Below are 17792 nucleotides of genomic sequence, written 5' to 3' on the forward strand. Positions count from 1 at the left end.
GGTGGAGCCACAAACAAGAGGGCAGACTGACAGTCTGCTTATGAAGCAGTTAAACCCCAGATCTGTCCTCTATCATGATAAATACTCTCCCCAGCCCTGATGAAAGGAGGAGGATATTTATTCCCCGGAAAGGGAAGAACAGAGGGTTCCCTGGGTGGGAGGACACAGGGCCCAGTTGAACATACTGAACACACAAGGCCAGGGTACACTGAAAATTGAGACCCTTACCCTGCTTCCTCCCCTCACCTCCCAGAACAGTGGCAGCCCAGCAGGAACCACTCAGGCAGTAGAGTACAAGATTCTTTTCTGGGGAATATGAACAGTGCAAGAGGAAGGACCAGGTTCCCCAATGAAAAGACCCAGATGAATCACCCTACAGTAGTGGTTCTCAAATGGGGGTAGAAGGAGCAAAGGCTGACGTTGCCCCAAGGGAACACCTGGCAATGTCTGGGACATTCCTGATCATCATGATTGGGGTAGGGAAGACAGTACGGATGCTGCTAAACATCCTACAGTTCACAGGACAGCATTCACAACAAACTGTCCAGCCCGAAATATCAACAGTGCTGAGGCTGAGAAACCCAGACGTTCAGTAAGGGCCAGAGTCATCCAGCCCCATGTATACGCAGAGTTTCCCATTCTCCAACGCCACTCTCGTAAATGTGAGTAGACACCTGAGGAACTGCCACAAAAGGCAGAGATCAAAACGAGAGACTATGCAGGGAGACAAAAATTTCAAAAAGCTATCATTAATACCCTCAGAGAAATTAGAGAAGATATTCAAACCAAAAGCAAGCCAATCCAAACTTAGAAGATGATAAAGAAAAAAAAAAGGAACATCCAAAGAACAGGAAAAGGTTCTTGAAAATTAAAAATAGAATCACATTAAAAAAAAATAGAAGGGGCAGATGATAAAATTGAGGAACTCTCCCAAAAATAGAGCAAAAAGACACAGAGAAGGCACAATTAGAGGACCACCCCCAAAACCTCTAATATCTAAATACTGGAAGTTCTAGTGAAACAGAAGAGATTAATTGGAAGTGAAGAAATCAAAGAAATAAACCAAGAAAATTTCTCAGAACTGAAGGACACGAGGCCCTAGGATGAAATAGCCCACAACAGCCAGCTACACCCTACCCTGAAGACCATGAGTGTGAGATTCCAGACAGGAAAAACAGGTTCCTAAAAACGAATCCAGAGTAAGATTGGCATCAGACTTTTTAACAGCATAAATTGAAGCTGGAAGATGATGGAACAATGCCTTCAAAGCTCTGAAGAAAAAAATGATTTCCAATCGATTTTCAAAATGTCAAGCAGGTATGAAGGAAATAAAAACATTTTCAAACATACCAGGTATCAAAAAATTTGCCTACAATGCATCTTTTCTCAGGAAACTAATAAAATATATACTCTACCAAAACGAGGAAATAAACTATGAAGACATGAAAAATAAAAATTGGCATCTAATACAAGACATAGAGCCAAAGGGAATCCCAGTAATGATGAAGGAAAATCCTAGGATGACAGCTGTGCAGTAGGCTCGAAGCAACTAGCCCAAACTGAAGCAGGTCAGTAGGCTCATGACGAATGCCTCCAAGAAGAAACTGACAGAATACTTGATATGCTGGAATGTATGGAAAGGTGAGTTTAGAATGAAATAGACAGGTGGTGAAAACTAAGCAAGGGAAGAAGATAATTAGTAACTCCAGGGAAACAAAAAGCCGCACACAGAGGGAAAAGTAATTATAGTACACTACATGGCTCAGCTGTGCTAACACAGTGATAAAAATATAACCACTGATCAATAATCAAATGGAAATTACAATATAGCTACTGGGGATAGGTGGATGGGAAGTGGAAGACATATTCAAAAGATAGCTAAAGCCTCATCATTCATGGTGTGAAGGCAACAGAGGATTTCTTTTACCAACATAAACAGCTAAGAACTGAAAGCGGTTGCCTTGGGGGAGTGGGAAAGGACTTCTCTGTAGCAAAGTGGAGAGGGATCTTTTGTTTCTCCATAACAGGATCTTGTTGACTCTTTAAACCATCTGCATATATAAGTTCAATAAAAATAAAGTGACGTTTTTTTAAATTGGAGAAAAACAGAATAAAGTATAAAGAAGTAAATGTCTACAAGTATTCAACATCACTACCTAGAGCCAACTGCTTCAACATTATGACAATTTTATACCAATTTTTTTCTTACACGTTATACATATGCAGATTTTTCAAAGTTGTGATAATGCCATATAGTTTTGATTCCTGCGTTTTCACACTTAACACACCACTAGCCTTTTCATATATCTTTAAATATTTGCTGAAAACGGTTCTTAATGGCTGTGATCATTCTAATACATATCATGCTATCATTTAACAAATCCTTTTTTACTATGCATTGTGTTTATAATTTATCACTATTATAAATATGGCTGTGAAGAATATCATTTTATGTAAATCTTTGTGTACACTGAATGTTTCCTTGGCATAAATTCATAGAAATGGATCACTGAAAATTTAAGTGTCTTTGCCAAATTAACCTCCAAATGGATTGTGTCAGTTTTTACTGAACGGTACATACAGCATCCACTTCCTTGACTCCTGAATATCAATTTTTCCCATGTTGTTCAATTTGGTAAGTGAAAAAAAAAAAGTTTTTATTTGCATATCTTTGCATATTGTGTGTTCAATTGGCTGTTTGCTTTTCTTCCTTGTGAGCTACTGGTTTATGGCTTGAGCCCATTTTTCCACCAAGACCACATGATAAATAATCCTTCCACAACCTTATTTATATCCAGATCTCTATGAGTTAACACAGATCAGACCGGTGGACCTGATGATATGTGAGTGCCTCAATGAAATCAAGTCTCTGAGTCTTGATGGCCCCACTGAGGCCCTGGCTCTCTGGGAGACTCCAGGCAAGCAGCCTAGCAGTCAGGCACCCTTATGACACTCCTCACACTTTACCTTTTCTTGGTACGTCCCATATTCTGTTTGCATTTTGGTCATCTGTATACATCTTCTCTTCCCAATGGACTCTAAGCTCCTACAGAGAAAGAACCCTATCTGATGGATCTTCGTGTTCCTCACCTCACCTGTATTTAACAGATACTCACATATCTGATGAATAAAGACATAAGGGTGTAGATGGGGGTGGGGAGGATTATGAACAGAGGCAACAGGAGAACTGGAACACTGAAAGCGTAGAGGGACTAGCCCTAGCCCTACCAGAGCTGGGGTGAAGACAGCACCAGAAGTACATGACCAGTGATTTCCAGGGTTCGGGCAGAATGTCCATGTAATGAAGACTGACGAAAAGGAATAAAAAGGACACACGAGGATTATTCAGCCACAAAAAAGAAATGAAGTACTGGTATATTCTACAACATGGATGAACCTTGAAAACATGATGCTAAGTGAAAGAAACCAGACACGAAGGTCACATATTGTATGATTCCATTTATATGAAATGTCCAGAATGGGCAAATCCACAGGGTCAAAAAGTAGATTAGTGGGCTTCCCTGGTGGTGCAGTGGTTGAGAGTCCACCTGCCAATGCATGGGACACGGGTTCGTGCCCCGGTCCGGGAGGATCCCACGTGCCGCGGAGCGGCTGGGCCCGTGAGCCATGGCCGCTGAGCCTGTGCTCCGCAATGGGAGAGGCCACAGCAGTGAGAGGCCCGCGTACCGGGAAAAAAAAAAAAAAAAAGTAGATTAGTGGTTGCTAAGAGCTGGGGGAAGGGGAGAATGGAGAGTCACTGATTATAGGTACAGGGTTTCTTTGGGGGTGATGAGAATGTTCTGGAATTAAATAGTGGTGATGGTCGCACAACTTTGTGAACATATAAAACCCACTGAATATGAGTAATATCTCAATTTTTAAAAAGGAAAGAGGAGTAAACAAGCAGTCTGGCTCACAAGGAATTTCTGAGGAATTGCTTTGTTTATAACACCAGCTTGCCTAGACTTTGATGCTTCCACACTGCCTGGCCCAGCAGCAGGATGTCAGGGCTCCCCCTGCTTGTAACAGAGGGACACATGACACAAAACACACTGAAGGAATCCTACAGATCCAGACTCGCTGGAGAACAGCACACATCCTGGCCAGTATTTTATCCAAAGAGACCTAGCAGCCTTTCTGCTGATGGACTCCCTGAGTTAAGAAATGAGTTCTACTGTGCCTCGGCAGGCAACGCATTACACCGGCCACCTATAACCCGATTTTAAAAACCTTCAATAATGCCAAGACAGAACAGAATTCCCTTTAAAATGAGCTGATGAGAAAACCAATACGGAGGTGATGTAAAGTCATGGGAGATGTTCTTTTCATGATCATCTTTCTAATAGATTCTCCTATATCCAGCACACACCTGGCTGTGAGTTGTGCTAAGCGCTACGTGCCACATGCAGACCCCCTCTGAGGGCTTACAATCTGGGTGCTGAATAAAGATTTACACAAGAATGAAACAGAATGCTAGACTGTAGCCTATAGATGATTTTCTCAGCTGAAATTCAAAGACGGGGTTCAACCCTAAGAGGGCTGGAGTCTCAGGGGAGGAGTTCACGGGGTGCCTCCTCCTCCTCAGAAGGACTTCTCACTTTCTGCAGGCTGGATGAAGACCAGAAGCTCCCTGCTGCTAGACAAGGCCCCTGTCTGAAGAAAGCAGGGATCCTCTCATCTCTATCCCATCCCCCAAACCTGCAGAGCCAGGGAGGCCACAAGGAACACCTTAATTGTGAACCCTGAACCAGCTCGCTTGGCGGGACAGCCCTTTGAAAATTACGCTGGGATAAGTGGAATTTTTAAAATTCTTTTTGGTTGTTTATTATTATTATTTTTTAACATCTTTAATGGAGTATAATTGCTTTACAATGGTATGTTAGTTTCTGCTTTATAACAAAGTGAATCAGCTATACATATACACATGTTCCCATATCTCCTCCCTCTTGAGCCTCCCTCCCACTCTCCCTATTCCACCCCTCTAGGTGGTCACAAAGCACCAGGCTGATCTCCCTGTGCTATGCGGCTGCTTCCCACTAGCTATCTATTTTACATTTGGTAGTGTGTATATGTCCCTGCCACTCTCTCACTTTGTCACAGCTTACCCTGACCCCTCCCCATATCCTCAAGTCCATTCTCTAGAAGGTCTGTGTCTTTATTCCCGTCTTGCCCCCTAGGTACTTCATGACTTTTTTTTTTTTTCTTAGATTCCATATATATGTGTTAGCATACGGTATTTGTCTTTCTCTTTCTGACTTACTTCACTCTGTAAGACACACTCTAGGTCCATCCACCTCACTACAAATAACTCAGCCATAAAAAGAAACGAAATTGGTAAGTGGAATTTTAATTGAGCTGGACAATCAGAATTAAATTCTTTCTCTCAGTGGCAGCTCTTAAAGGGGGGCATACTCTGAGCCAACTCATTTATAATCCCAACCCTTAGGCCATTTGAAAGAAGATGGCTTTTCTACACTGGAACAAGTTTTGAAAAAAGGAAAAAAAAAGAGAGAGCAGTAAAAAAAGAAGAAAGGAAGGAAGGGAGAGGGGAAGGGAGGGAGGGAGGGAGGGAGGGAGGAAGGAAGGAAGGAAGGAAGGAGGAAAGGGGGAATTTATAAGTGGAGGGAAGGCAGGGGAATGGAGGAGGAGGACACTTGCGCAGAAAGCCATGGTCAGCCAGAAAAGTAATTACTGCTGAGAAGGGTGTCAGTAACAGCCCTTCCTCCAACCGTCCCAGTGGGGAGTTTTAATACAAAAGGACATCATTGCCCATCTGTTGCTTTGGAACTAATTTAGCACAAACCAAACCAGCATTGTCCTCAGGGGCAGGCCTGTCACCTCCCAGAATGCTAACCTCAGCTACGGTGAACAGAGCAGGTCTTGCGTCTCAAGTCTGTCTGGATGCTTAATGTATGGGGAAGGACATGGCTTGGCACTTGGGCCTCATCAAGGAATACCCCTGGAACCTACTGTGTGCATGGCCTTGGGCCAGACAGTGCACTAGTGGAGCCAAGGGCAGCTTAAGAAGTTCTGCTTCCGTTTTCTCCTGATCGTGCCTTGGCCCCATCTCCACCAGGCAGGCGAGGAAGGCGGCACCAGTGGCTGAATGATTCAGTTCATTCCAACAAATATGGAGCATCCCAACCACGCATAAAGAACTAGAGATGAGGGTGTGTGGAGGCGTGTTTGGATAGGCAGGGGTTAAAAGATGAATAAGGATTACAAGATGGATAAGGTATGTACCTGCACTCTGGAGACAGTGTATAAGTAGAGCATGGAGGGAGGGAGGGAGGGAGTGAGGGAGGGAGGGGGAGAGAGGGAGAGAGAGAGAGAGAGAGAGAGAGAGAGAGAGAGAGAGAGAGAGAGAGAGAGAGAGAGAGAGAGTGTGTGTGTGTGTGTGTATTGGGGGAGGGGAGATGGGGAGGTGGCTTGCTAAGACAAGGTATATTAAGTTCACATTTACTAACTTGGTGGCTCTGACATTTCGGCCAGTATCAGAATCACCTGGAGGGCTTGTCATACCAGAGTTGTCCCAGATTTTCTGATTCCAGAGGCCTGGGGTGAAGCCTAAGAGTCTGAATTTCTAACACATTCCCAGAAGATGCATGTTGGTTTGAGGACCACATCTGAGAACGAGTGCAGTAATTCAAACCCTCACTGAGCATCTAGTACATGTAAGAATCCAGTCTGAGCACTTTCTCCACCTAAAATCGACCTGGAGAACTCCAGGCTGCTGTGCCCATTCTCATCTCCTGGGAAGGACAGAACCCAGCCTCCTCTGTGCCCCCGATGAACAGGCACCCTCTCCCTTCCCCCCTCTGCTGAACCGTGAGCTCCTGGGGGCAGGGCCTGGGCCCGATCTGTCTCGTAAGCCCCACCCCTTGCAGAGGTGCTGGCCCAGATTTGGTGCTTAAGGAATGTTTGCTGACTGACTGAATGAGTGTTTTCATCTAGTCCTGGCAGTCACGGCGGTGGGACGCAGCCCAGGCTGTGGGACGTGGGATGTGGAAGCCCATGCGGAGGTGGTGTCAACAGGATGCTCAGGAAGGCAGGCAAAATGAGGAGTGGGTGGCAGAGGAAGTCTTTGGGTGCATATTCAGGGCATATCCCGATGGAAGAGGGACAAACAGGTTGAAAATGGCAGTTTTTACCTAAATAAGGAAACTCCTACAGGGAGAAAAGAAAAGCCTGGGGCAGCCCCTATGGGATGGAAAAGACATCTGCCTGGCAGCCCCCGCACAGCAAGTTCATGTCAAGTCAGGGCTGCCAGGCGGAGCAGGGGTGACGATGCAAAGCAGGGCAGAGCTCCTTCCCGGGAACAGGTGACACCTGCACCAGCATGAAGTTTCTTCCACAGCCTCACTGGCAATGCAGCTACCTGCACCACGCAGGGGAAGTCCTCTTTTTCAGCAACAATGGAGGTTAATGAACAAATAGACAAAACACCCTTCATCTCCCAGGGTGGAGGTGGGGTGGAGGTTATCTTTAAGGAGCCATTTCAGCAGCAGCCCCTAGTGTCCCATCTATAGACACCACTCCACCAACTCTCCTGTCCAGAAAAGCAATGTGCCCAGAATGTACTTTTTAATGAAATTGTCAGCAACAGAATATACGTGATGTAAAGGAGACATATAACACCATCAAGCTGATTCTTGTGAGTGGTTTAACATAGAGAACCCAGGTCTTGGAGTTGGGCAGTCTGGCCTGTAATCTTGGTGTTGCCTTTTTACCAGCTGTGTGGTCCGAACAAGTCACTTAACCTCTCTGAACCTGCAAAGGAGGCAACCACGACCTGCTTCCTTTACTCAGGGCAGGTGAGAAGCCTCACGGAGCACCATGTGCAACGTGCTTCACACCCTGTAAAAGTGCCACTCAATGACAAGAGTGTCATTATTAACCCCCGGGGTCTTCCCTGAGTCTGGGAAGGGTTGGCGAGTGTGGGCATCAGGAGAGAGGCGGCTGGGCCTCTACTCCCACCAATCACTTGAAAAGAAACAGCAACAATAACAGAGGCCCCTTTCCCCATGTTCTGTTCTCTCTATTAAAATCAACAAGCAGCACAGCACCAGGTTAATATCTCTCTAATTACTAAGTCGTCAGTTACTGGGTGAAAAACTCCATAATTTAGTTCTCATCCCTATTCCACACGTTGACACTGATAGCAGGGATCCGAGGTACCATAAAAAGACACATTTGGGACGCCCTGTGCCTGTGCTCCCCATGCTGTTCCTCTCCACCCAGAATATCTGTTCTCCGTGCCCCTCTGCCTGCGTGACCTCATTTAGCCCAATGGTTCCCAAGCTTTCACTTCCTGGGACAGAGAAGACAGAGATGCGTTCAGCACACAGTGGGTGGGGTAGAGGGGCCATGGGCTAAGTGACTGAGGCTAGACGGCTCAAGCTGGAAGGGACAACCTGAGCCCAGGGCTGTCCATCCCAGGCCCTACCCAGCCACCTTGAGGCTAAGAAAAATCCCTTACCTGGGAGCTGGGAAGCTCTGATTTGATTTTATAATCCCCATTTTACAGATGAGGAAACTGAGGTTTTGAGAAGTCAAGTCCTTTGCTGGAAAGTAGACCCTGGCAGTCCAATGTGGGGGCCCACAGTGGTAACCAGTCTACTGTACTGCCTCCCATCTCTTCCTGCGAGCCTACAGCTTTGCAGAGCTTATTCCTGCTACCTCTTCTCAACTGGGATGGTGTACCACTCAATTTCACATGAAGAGTGTTCCCCACTGCTTTCTGCCATCTGACTCCCCCTTTCTTCTCCCACAGGAGGTTGGGACAGAGAGGAGGCACTGAACCAACACCAGCTGAACTGAACTGGGGTAGAGCCCCCAAAGCCGGCCGGGACCATCACCCCTGACTGAGCGTGAGGCCATCTGGGACAACTACACATCATCTCTAACTAGCCCTGACGGCAACCCTGCGAGGTGGCCATCATCTCCCCCGTCCACAGGGAGGGAAGAAGTTGGCTGCCTGACGGTCTCACAGCTACAGAGAGGAGGAGTAGGATTCAAAAATGTTCCAGAGAATCCAGAACCCACACTGTCACTGCCGAGCTGCCTCCCCCTCGGGGCATCTGAGAGTGACAGGTCTCAGGAAAGACGTGGAGGCCGGCACCTGAGAGACAGCACTGGGGGACGGGCCCACTGGGGCCCACGGAAAGCCCCCAGGTTTTGGGTCAGGGGATAGCGCCTGGCCTGCTGCTTACCTCCATGCCTGTCACTCCTTTGAAACTTAGAGACTTCTACTAAATGAACAAAGCTTTTTTCCAAGAAAGGGGTTGTGCCAGAAGCTCTTATTTAACAGCAATAACCCTAGTCTTTGGTTAACCTTTTAGCAGAAATGAGTTGACAGCCAAATGCCAATCAACTCAATTTAACAAACAGTCATTGTAGACCTACCACGCACCAGGCACTGGGCTGCGTGCTGGAAACCCGGTGGAGAAAAAGAGACACGGTCACCTGTCCTCATGGAGCTTAGAGAGAATCGAGCCAGTCCAGCAGGCAGTGGATCTGGGAGAACTGTGCTCGGAGAGCTGGGCGGCCAGGAAGGGCGCCGATGACCCGCCATGGCCATCCTGCCGCCCCGCGCAGCCTCCCTGGCTGGGTCTCCCCGCCCTTCCTCATGCAAAGCAGCTGCCTGCCAGAAACTAAAAGAGGAACAGCAAAGTGCTGAGGGCAAGGAAAGCCGCTCCTTGACCCAAACACACCAAATTAGGGCAAAACCAAGCCCTCTGAGTGAAAGGAAATTCAGCTGAGGTGCCCGAATTTTAAAAACATGTGTGGTTTTGGGCTTAGTTTCTTTGTAACAGCCTCTCTTTCCTCCTCCTTGCATATTGCTATTCTGTACCTGAGGCCTCTTGGTAGTACCAGCTGCTGCCAACACGTGTCATTGCTAGAAGCCGATAGCCCCATGGAGAACGGCTTTGTTTTGTTTTGTTTTAATACCACTAGGGCTTATCTCCTGAAACCCCAAACTCCACAACAAAACCACAAACACCCAGTTCTCCATAAGAACTCTAACCCATGAGCTTTAAGGCAATGCTTCCCACCTTTTTCACATCCTGGCACACATAAACATGACCATATACGTTCAGCCCCCTGGAAGCTACACACTGGGCCCGCCCCCCCCCCCCACTTCCGAGCTGAGCGGATGGCATCTGGGCGCACCTATAACACCATTCCTGACACACCTGCTGGTAAGCTTTGGTTCCCAGAGCATAAATGTCACCAAACCTCAAGAGAATCATGAGAGAAGTGAAGCCGGATGGATCAGAGGATCACATCCCAAACTCACATCAGAGTGCCAAGAGGGGGGACACAGGGCATTCGGCCACTGCAAAGGCTTTGAAGCCAAGAAAGGCCATCCACCTTCCCCACGCGGAGGAGGAAACCAGCATTCCCTATGATGCAGTGCAGACTGGAAATATAAATAGCTTCTAAAAAGGTTAGCAAAATGCACAGATGACAAATCTACAGTAGGTTACTAAGGGAAACCAGGATGCTCAGTGCCAGCATCTCACCTGTTGCAGCTGATGTCTGGAAGGAACCCTGCGGCTCCTCCCAAACTCTGCTCCTGGGGCCCCTCAGGGATGCAGTGTCGGGCTGCAGGAACCTGGAGCCTGGGTGATGTGAGTTGGTACTTCCTGAGCCCTAATGATGCTCCATGCAGGCCCCTCCAAAGTAAGGAAAACCTTTTTCCTAATCCCATCTTGGTCTGGTTCTCATAAGCCCACTCACTCTCAATTTCCTCACCTGGGAAGAGTCTACCTCGGAAGGTTCTGTGAGGATGCCTGCCTGAAGGTGGGAGGCGTTCTATGAGTGGCAATACCCTGGGCTTACCCCTCCCCCTTCCTGTTAAACTAGGCTCTTGGGTGCTGCAGGGCATTCCAGAAGGCAGGGCATTCCCAGGCTGCCTCCCTGGAGATCCCCTTCTGGAGGGGAAGTGCTTCTCGGGGCACCCAGAGGGCCTGCAAGGCAGCCACAGCTGCTGGGCTATGTCAAGTAAGAAACAGACCTCACTTGTCCCTGAACCAACCCCAGGGGACACCTGAGTGAAGGTATTTATAGCTCTCTTATATGCATCCTTGAACTTGTGTGTGTTTAAGTTAACAGATATAGCAACAGCACACCCAAAAGCACACATATGGACTTGTACACACTGAGGCAGTGGCTAAATCTGGAACTCTAGGGAACCCAAACTCACCCCCAACACACCCTCCTGAGTGTGGGTATTCCGGGACCTGGGATAAACTGGGCGTCCGTCCTTCCCTCTTCAGGGTATCAAGTTCTGCCTTCCTGCCAAGGATTAAGAGATCAGCCTGGAGCCCGCACCTCGAGAGCAGCTTGCCAGGCAGCTCCCACTGGCTCGTCTGCCAGAGCCAGAGCTCTTCTCACTTCCCCTGAGCTCCACACAGCGCAGAGTCAGGAGGGAAAATCTCACCCCTCCAGCACCTCCCTGAGCAGACACTGGGGCTGCTGCAGAGCCGACCCTGAAGCCCTGAACGCCAGGCAAGAAAAGAGAAGAACTGCAGAGGCCCAGACCGGAAGCCGGACCTCTCCGGCAGGCCACAGGGAGGAGGAAGGAGCGCCTTCAACTTCCACTCTGAAATGCTTGGCACTAAAATGTCGGGCTGCTCCCGGGCCACTAGGGGCTTGGCCAAGAGAGGGGGGCTTCCCTTTGGCCTAATGCTAGTGTGTCGGGGGTGTGGAGGGATGTGCCCAGGCAGAGAACGTGATGGGACTCAGAACGTGATGCCCGACACATTCACATTCACTCTATATTCTCTCTCTCTCTGCCAATAGCAGTGGAGGTTAAGGGGGAAGCAGCCTACTCCGGAAGGCAAGAGGTTATCTACTACAGTCATCTCTTGAAGTTCCATAATATGTTCTTTAATATATAAATTGGGCCATTGGATACTTATGGCTTTGAACTCAACTGGGGTCAAAGGGGGGACCCAAGAGTAAGCACACAGACTAGAAGTTCCAACCCAAGGGAGATGTGCTGTTGTTCAAATACAGTGAGCGCCCAAGTGCATGAGTGAACTTTTTAAAGTGCTGTGAGCTTCTCCCTCATCCCATCTTATCTCCCAAAGTAGAATCGACTGAAACCTACATACCCCACTTGGTTCTCAAATTTTATGCTGAACTCTTCATTTTTCTAAGAGTTTCTCTTACATCACTGGGGATGCAGGTTCTGATCAAGAAAGGAAACCATCTTGACACAACAGGGCATTTAGAGCAGGGAGCACTCGACCGTGTCCATGGGTCCAGTGATGGGGACCGTGGCAATTACAAAGTACAAAGCTAGCATCAGACCTCCGCTAAAAAGCCTCTAGGATCTGGCATCCTAGTAGAATTTCTATCAACTCCAAGTATAATACACGGTCCTCTTCCACGTGTGACCTCTTCCCCTTATAAAACTGCCCACGGTGGAGCACAGTAATTTCTCATATTTTTTACACATCTACTATTATGAACGAAGAACAGTGTCAGCTGCTTTTATATACATTAAACAATTTAAGCCGACCTATAACACTGCAGTACAGATTCTAATTAACCACATTTTTACTAGATCACAGAGAAGGTTAATAATACAGCTAGAATCACAGGACCAGTACAGCAAGGTGGAGATCTGGGCCCAAGCTTATTTGGTTCCAAAGCCCATGGGCTTTCCTCTGCTGCCCATCAGACTTGAAAATTTCTCTCTATATGTATATGCATGTGAATGTGTTTCTTTATCATTATTATTATTGTAAGATTAATCGGTTACCAATTCATAGAGGCACGAGGTCTTAATGACCAAGTACAACACAGGAATCTCCTACATATCACACGTTGCATCTAATTCAGACGTTTCCACCTGTGCTGTCCTCAGACATGGCAGATCCCCATCTTAAATTTATTCTTTTGTACCCCTCTGGTGCTTGTACCTAACACAGTGTTAGGTACAAAGTGGGCACTCATTTAATCTCATTGATGATTACGTTGCTAAGATTGCTTATTAGTAATAAACCCTTGGATGCTGCAAGGTGAATTATTGCTAACTCAGGAAAAGTCTTAGACGCTGGGAGAAACACCAAGGGGGCCTAACATACCTCTTGGCCAATAGAGTAAGTGATCCACCATTGGATAAAAACAGTAATATCTGACTCTCACTAATAGGTTGATCCCACTTAGAAGATAGCTTACAATCTCCACGGAAAACAGCACTTGACTCTTTGGACCTGGGTTTTTTCCTCTGCAGGGGTGGCATACAACCCCCACTCAGAGAATGACTGTGAAGATTCCAGGGACCATGTCTACAGAGACACAAGCAACCCAATCAACCCAGGTGGCACCTCAGCACCTCCCATGACTTCCTCTGTACATAACCGCCTCAAACTATGGCAGATTCAGACCCATGTCCTAATCCTAGCAACATCCCTCCGTAGCTGTGACTTTAGAACAGCAACCTAGCTTCTCTGAGCCCTAGTTTCCTCGTCTTCAAAGATGGAGGATCACCTATCTCATGGGGTTGTTTAGTGCAGAAAACAAAATAATATTTGCATGTGGCTGCCCCAGGCCTGATATGTAGAAGGAAGTCAGTAGATATTAGCCAGATTTGAATGTGCACAGAACAGCTCTGACATACACACGTCCTGTTGAATAGGGCTCGTGGTCAAAAGATGGCCATGGTGACAAGTAACAAAGAAAAGGGAAGAGGCAGTACTGAGAGAAGTTAAAATTAGAGACGATTCTTAACCTCTCTCCTTTCAAACAACAATTTCAACCTGCTGTTTACCAGCTGTACTTCTTAAAAGTCGGTCTTATTTGATTGAATGGGTTCTGCCTCTTGCCCTCTATACCGTCTGGTAATGATAGAAGGAGTAACTACAAAGCAGGTAATGAAAAGGGCCCCTGGAAAGCTAAGAACTCGTTGTACTAACCTGGTTCAGTTTGGTGAAAGTGGGCGGCCTCAGGCACCTGGTACCTAGTGCTCTGCCAGTGGTTTCTCTATTCTCAGGGGCTCCTCTAACTTCACAGTATAGAAACCAGAGGCCACATCGAGATGCCCCCCAACAAGACATTCTTTGGAATCTAACCCGGTACTACAATTCTGAAATCCAAATCTACAAGGGCTACAAAGAAAAGTTCCTCTTTATTGACCTAATGTGTGCCTAGTGTGTGCCAGACCCAGTGCTAAGCATCCAGCATATAATATATGCCCAGGGGAATGGTCTGAATTTTTTGAACCCCATCTTACAGATAAGGAAACTGTACTACTGGACATCCCCTAAAGACACTCTCCAAGGCCCTCAGCCGCTCACATGTTCTCAAGGACTCAAGTCTGGATGACACGTGGAAACTTCCGCCCAAATTTTCAGGTCTAAATCACAGGGATGGATTTTGCAAAACTTCATCAAACAAATCATCTTAGGCCCACAGCAAAAGTGGGTTTGGGAAGAGGGTGGAGCTGGGACAGAGACAGAGAGGAGAACTTAATGCTTCAGAAGCCACCTCTAATATGCAAATAATGGTCGGAGGGTGCATTTTCTTTCTGCACAATAATCTCTACCAAAGAAAACCCAGACAAAGTCACCTGGCCTTCCTAGGGAACAACAAAAAAAAGCTCTTCCTCCAAGATTCACACTGAACTCCTAACCCCTCCTTCCCCTCCCTGCCCCTGGGAGTGGCTGGATGGTTGTTGTTTCTTTTCTTTTTTCCCTGTGGTCCTCTGGTAATACCACAAATTACGTTTTCAGGGACTGGAGTCCCAGAGTGCAATGATGTTGTAATAAACATAACCAGGACCAAATGCCTTCCCATCATATTAGATGATGCCATTTCCCACCAATCAGGCTCCTCGGGCAGGCAGACCACTCACCAATGAGGGACCAGACAAAGGCTGTGAGGGGAGACCTGGTCATCGGCAACTAAAAATAATAGTGCCTCAGGATTGGCCGCTGCCACTTTGCAACAGGAGTTGGGACCCACACACCAGGCACCAGACAGAAGGCACACACAGGCAGAAACTTTCAGCCCAGGGGTTCACATGGGGTAGGCTGGTCTGGGTTTGTTGCTGAGATTTTTTTTTTTCCTTTCCCTAATGTGGTGACTTGAAGAAAGAAATACTTGATCCAGAAGGACCCTTGCAGACACACCCTCCATCCTAGACACGTCAGTTTCCAAAGGCCCTTCATAAACACCCTGAATTGGGGAAAGGGCGGGGGGTGCGGCCAGGGGCCAAGACACTCACCTGTCCGGCTGTGTCATAGAGTCCCAGGAGGTACTGCTTGCCCCCTACGGTGACGCTGACTGCAAGGGCAGAGAAGTGGGGGCGGGGAGAGAAGCTCACAATCATCTAGGCTCTGGGGCAGTTTCGTTCCCCATCAGGACCCTTCCCTCCTAACCCAGCTGGAGGCAAGTGGGAGCTCCCAGGGAGATGCCACCCGTTTTCCCTTGTGCCCGGCTCACTGTGAAGTGGCGTGAGGCTGGGGCGATGTGGCGCCCAGCTGCCCACTCCTTTCTCCCAAGTCCCGTAGCCACGTTTCCCCCTCGGGGATTGGGGCAATAGGGAAGGCGGCTGTAGGAAGGTCAAGGAGGTCGGCCCCGGGCGCCGAGGGGGATGGGAAATGCGGGGCGCCAGGACGGGGCACCGGAGTCGGGGGTGGGAAGAGGGCTGGGTCCGGCAGGCTAGGGGCTGCCAGAGGGAAAGCCTGGGGGTGGGGCCGGGCGCCCGGCGGAGGGCGCGACGGGGGAGGGGTGGGGAGCGCGCGCAGGGGAGGCGGTGAGGGGGCTCAGCCAAAGTTGCTCCAAAGTTCCCAGCCCGGGGAGCGGCCCCTTAGTCAGCACTTCCGAGGCTTACCTGCGTAGTGGTCGAAGACGGTGGGCACGTACTCCTCCGGGAAGGCGTCGTTGGCATAGCTCATGAGTAGGCACGTCTTGCCCACCGCCCCGTCGCCGACCACCACGCACTTGAGCATCAGCGCGCCGGGCCCGTGAGCCATGCTGCGGCCGGCCGGCCTCCGGGCATGGTCCCCCCGGAGCCCCCGCCCCGGCCCCGGGATCAGCCCCAGCCCGCCTGGGGGGTCCGCCGCCGCCGCCGCTCAGCGCAGCACGGCCGACCCCCCGGCCCCATGCAGCGACTCCCCCCACCCGAGGGGAGGGGCGGCGGGCCCGGGGCGCTGCCGCCGCCTCGGTCGCTGCCCGGATCCCCGCCCGGGCCCCGGTCGCCGCGCCCGCCCGCTGCCCCCGCCGCTCGGCGCCCGCGCCCTCTCCCCGGCCAGGCCTCCCCAGGAGGATCCGCTGGATCATAAGACTGGCCGGCCCCGGGGGAGACGGCAACTTTGGGGAGGGCGGCGGAGGGGAGGGGCCAGGCGGCTCTCCCCGCCCAGCGCCGGCCCGGGCCCCCTCCCCGCTCGGCCCCGGAGGAGGGCGGGCCCAGGCGCCTCCCCGGATTGCGGGCTGCCGGCTCCGCGCCCCCGCCCGCCCGCCCGCCTGCCGGCTCCCGCGCCTCGCGCCCCGCGCCCCGCCCGCGGACGCAGCTCGGCCCTGCCGGCTCACCCTAGCTTGACTCCCCGCGAGGGCTGTGGGGAGGGGGCGAGGAGGAGGAGCCGAGGAGGAGCGACGGGGAGGAAGGTGAGACTGGGGGAGGGGGCCGAGCGACCAGCGCTCGCGAGGAGGCGAGGGCTCCTCGCGAAAGTGTGCGCAACGCCCAGAAGCGTCCACAGGCTCCGATGCTGGGAGAAGACGTGGAGGCCTCTTGGGGAACCGCGACGACTCTTATGATGACGCAATAGTCATGAAAAATTATTCACGTATATTTAAACTCCACCCGGAAGGCAGGATCCATTCTGTCGGCCTCTAAGTGCACAACAGAACTAGAAATCGGGAAGGAAGAAAGGGCAAGAGAGTTAAAAAAATTTTTTTTAATTAAAAAAAAATTTTCACTCTCACGCACGGGGTGATGGGGGAGGGGTGGCGGTGGCCCCTGAGCTGGAAAGTAGGGACTCCTGGCTTACTGCTCCGTCCCGCCTCCCACCATCCCCACCACCCCATGCTGTTCACGGCAGAGCTTGAGTCATTTACTACGAAACTGGTGTCTAAGGGAGTTACAGCATCTTGAACCACTGACGCAACCCCGCACCAGCCAGAAAAGGGAGACTCTGCGACTCTGGATGCCGCGGGTGTACCTTTGCTCCCCCTATAGGCGACATTCTCTGAGGCCCCTTTACAGTCCCAGTTTCCCTCGAAGGTGTTAGGTTGTGATCCCTGAGGAGTGATACACTCTAGAGGTCTAAGACGCGGCCTGTGATCCAGGCAACGACCCCTGTCCTCCTGCCTGGGCGATGCTTGCTTGGAAGCACCCGTCAGGCCAGGTCGCGTTCTCTTGCCAACAGTGCTGCTTCTAACTTTAGGCCCTGGGGCCGGGGGGTGGGGGTGGGGGAGAATACTCTGCACGTAGACACCACACCCTCCCTCCCCTTGTTGACAGGAGATAAATCGCTTCCTTTCATCAATTCACAGGATCAGAAAATGCTGTGTTGAGAGGCACCGCAGAGGTCAACTGGACCACCTCCCTTAGATCTCCCTGAGGTTGCAGGTAAGCAAATTGAGACGCAGAGAGGTGAAGTGGTTATGTCAAAGGCTTCCAGCTAATTCCAGCATTCAAGGACTTGGAACACACTTTGGGAAATGCTTAGTTATGTCCTCACGCCACACTTCCCAGGCCTCAACTCTCAAACCCCAAATCTGATTTCCATTGTCCTGCAAGACTTCCTGGTTTCTTGGAAGTTCCTTGTGGAGTC

At 49.8% G+C, this 17792-nt stretch overlaps 1 protein-coding gene across 1 annotated transcript in view; it reads right to left on the reverse strand.

Moving 5' to 3' along the window:
• Positions 1-16330, reverse strand: part of RHOQ (ras homolog family member Q) — a 39246-nt gene extending 22916 nt beyond the window's left edge. Inside the window, exons 1-2 of the mRNA XM_065891693.1 lie at positions 15851-16330; positions 15242-15300 (exon numbers count right to left, since the gene is read on the reverse strand). Of these exons, the coding sequence (XP_065747765.1) occupies positions 15242-15300; positions 15851-15992 (201 nt within the window). The 5' untranslated portion in view covers positions 15993-16330. The remainder of the gene's footprint in view (positions 1-15241; positions 15301-15850) is intronic.
• Positions 16331-17792: the final 1462 nt, after the last annotated feature.

This window comes from Phocoena phocoena, chromosome 14 (assembly GCF_963924675.1).
Source record: "Phocoena phocoena chromosome 14, mPhoPho1.1, whole genome shotgun sequence".
Taxonomy (NCBI): domain Eukaryota; kingdom Metazoa; phylum Chordata; class Mammalia; order Artiodactyla; family Phocoenidae; genus Phocoena; species Phocoena phocoena.